Here is a 2,760-nt window from a genome sequence, read left to right as displayed (position 1 = left end):
AAAAAGACATGCAGAGTTATACAACCGAAGGGTGAAAGGATTGGTCATTGAAATAGGCGATCAAGTGCTCCTGGCAAACAAAACAGAAAGGGGCAAAAAGAAAGTCGCTGACAAGTGGGAGTCGACAGTTTACACTGTTGTGGATCGTAAACCAGACACTCACACTTACAGGATCCATAATCCATCTACCGGTCAGGAAAAAGTGGTTCATCTAAACCTGTTGATGTTGGTAAATTTCCTACCAGTGAATGTGGAGAACCCCCTGTCTGATCAGCTTTCTGTCGTATCCAACTCTTGTCAGAGGTCACCTTCAGTCATTTCCTTGTGTGTGGTGGAGGATGAATCTCTGGGAAGGGAAGTGTCTGAGCTTGAAGAAGACAGCTGCAGTAGCGTTACAATGAATGGATCTGTGATGACGAGAGGCAAGGCATTATCTACATGTGACGATGCTGGCAATGACTGTGAGATTGATTCTATGTCGGTTCAAGAACCTGGTGCCAAGGACAGAACCATTAGTTGGGTTACGGACCTGCCTGCAAGATGCGTCCAAACTAAATCTGATTAAACCCTAAATGGAATTCTGACGGATCCCTGGACTCACTCCTGTCACTCCTGCTGCACCAGGAAGTCACACATCTGAATTGTCCAAAGATGCAAGAATGTCTGTTTTTAGTGACAATGCAAGTGGCAGTTCAGATTTGCATGATTCAGACACAGTCCTGTCTGCCCAGCCCTGCTCACAGACTCCTGCCGACACACATGTAGCTGACACTGTAAATGTACCACCAAGTTCTACACTAGTCACGCAAGTCAGATCACATTTTGGTCGTGTCATAAAGCCAGTCGACCGGTTAATTCAAACATGGCTGGGCCAAGCTATCATTCAAGATGCAAAGCATAATGTTGGAGCTGTTTGTAGGTCTGTTATGTGCTTTTGCTAATTAGCAAACTAAATCTCCTTTTATGGTTCATTTTGGAAAGTTTTTCTTTTCTTTTCATTCTTTCTTAGTTTGTATGGACGTGTTAAAGGTCCTTGGTTCATGTTCAAGTAACATACCTGAGGTGTAGGGAATGCATTGGTTGACCATTTGACCTTGTTGATATGGGAGCTGAGCCCTACTCTCTTATCGCTTCATCCTTATGGGATAATTTTCTTAATGACTGTCCTTTTATGGGAGATTCTCCGTTGGTGTAAGTTGCTGATTATGTATGTAGCGTCTGGACCACTCAAACACAATATCTACAGCGGATCTAAAATATGAATAATTAATTATAACTAGTTATGATTAATTATTCATATTTCCCATGAGCTGATTCGTTACATGTATGATCATTTTCTTTAATTTTGGTTATGCCCAAGTTTCATGTAATTCAGTGGAGGTGAATGTAACGGAATCAAAAAGTGAATATAGATTATAATAATTCATATTATTGAATTCCATGAAATTAGGCTTTAAACTAAATTAAATGGTGTTTGAGTGCCCCTGGTGGTTAAAATATTGCAAACGTTTAGTATTTTGTCCCTACGCACCCACCGTAGTTCAACAGAAAATGAGCAAAACTACTATAGTTGAAGGCAACTCTGCAATATTTCCTGAACTTTTGCATTTTTTGTATTCTCTCTCAGAAAACAAGTGACACTACAGTGAGAATACATAAGAAGATAATTGCAGATTGTGGGTGCATTCATTCACTTGATGTGGGTCCCCTGACGATGATTTCGGACGGGTGTTTGGCCGATTCGACATCCGTTACACTTGCAGTGATGTTTGTCCTTCTGTAGGTTTCTCCTATCTCCACATATGATCATGGAGTTCAACAAGAGTGAGCATCAGGTTCTTGGTCACCTCTCTAACCAAAGCCATTCTCCATCAATTGCTCAGTTTGGCCAGGAGGCCAGCTTTAGGAAGAGTCCAGGTTGTTTCAAACTCCTTCCATTAAGGGTAATGGAGACTACATGCTTCAGTGAACCTTCAATGCAGCAGAATTTTTTCGGAACTCTTCCCCAGATATGTGGCTTGACACAAACCTGTTTCTGAGCTCTACAGGCAGTTTTTTTTTTTTATGTCAGGGCTTGGTTTTTTGCTCTGATATGCATTTCAGCTGTTAGACCTTTCATTAAGACGTGTGTGCCTTTCCTAATCAAACCCATTCAATTGAATTTGCCACAGGTTTACTTCACTGGAAGTGTAGTAACATCTATAAGCAATATGAACGCTCCTGAGGTCAATTTCAACTGTCCCAGACAGGGGTGTGAAGTAACAAATTACAAATACTATTGACTGTACTACAGTAATTAAGTAGTTTTTATCAGTAATTGTACTTTTTTGAGTAGTTTAAAAATTGTGTACTTTTACTTTTACTTGAGTACATTTTAAGTGATGTATCAGTACTTTTACTCCACTATTTTCCTCCGTTTGTGGTCGTTACATGCTTATTTAAATTGTATTTTTATCCATGAATGTGATTGGATAGTAAGATAGTAATAGGTCTCGTGAATTTCGTCAAATCAAATTGTGCATATACAATTTTAACCGCCAACTGTTTATCATGGCTGCTGGAAGTGCATTCTTCAAGCATCAATTCAGTCGCATCTTCCTCTAACTTAATATGTTAAGGTAAATTTCGGATTTCTGCTTACTAAATGATTTGTATATATGCTTGCCTATCTACACGGTCTGAAATTTGGTGTGAGGTTGCGGGCATTGCATACAGTGAATAAGTGCCACGTTCGGTAAATTCCCGCTCACTTATGAGACG

General features: G+C 39.9%; 1 protein-coding gene across 1 annotated transcript in view; it reads left to right on the top strand.

Annotated features, from left to right (window-relative positions):
- Nucleotides 1-1,808: 1,808 nt before the first annotated feature.
- LOC107750955 (uncharacterized) overlaps nucleotides 1,809-2,760 on the top strand; it is a 2,780-nt gene continuing 1,828 nt past the window's right edge. Inside the window, exon 1 of the mRNA XM_016566534.1 lies at nucleotides 1,809-1,917. Within this exon, the coding sequence (XP_016422020.1) occupies nucleotides 1,809-1,917 (109 nt within the window). The remainder of the gene's footprint in view (nucleotides 1,918-2,760) is intronic.

The sequence above is a fragment of the Sinocyclocheilus rhinocerous genome, unplaced genomic scaffold (genome assembly GCF_001515625.1).
Source record: "Sinocyclocheilus rhinocerous isolate Xijiao unplaced genomic scaffold, SAMN03320098_v1.1 scaffold2467, whole genome shotgun sequence".
NCBI lineage: Eukaryota > Metazoa > Chordata > Actinopteri > Cypriniformes > Cyprinidae > Sinocyclocheilus > Sinocyclocheilus rhinocerous.
This window is presented reverse-complemented; position numbering and strand designations above follow the sequence as displayed.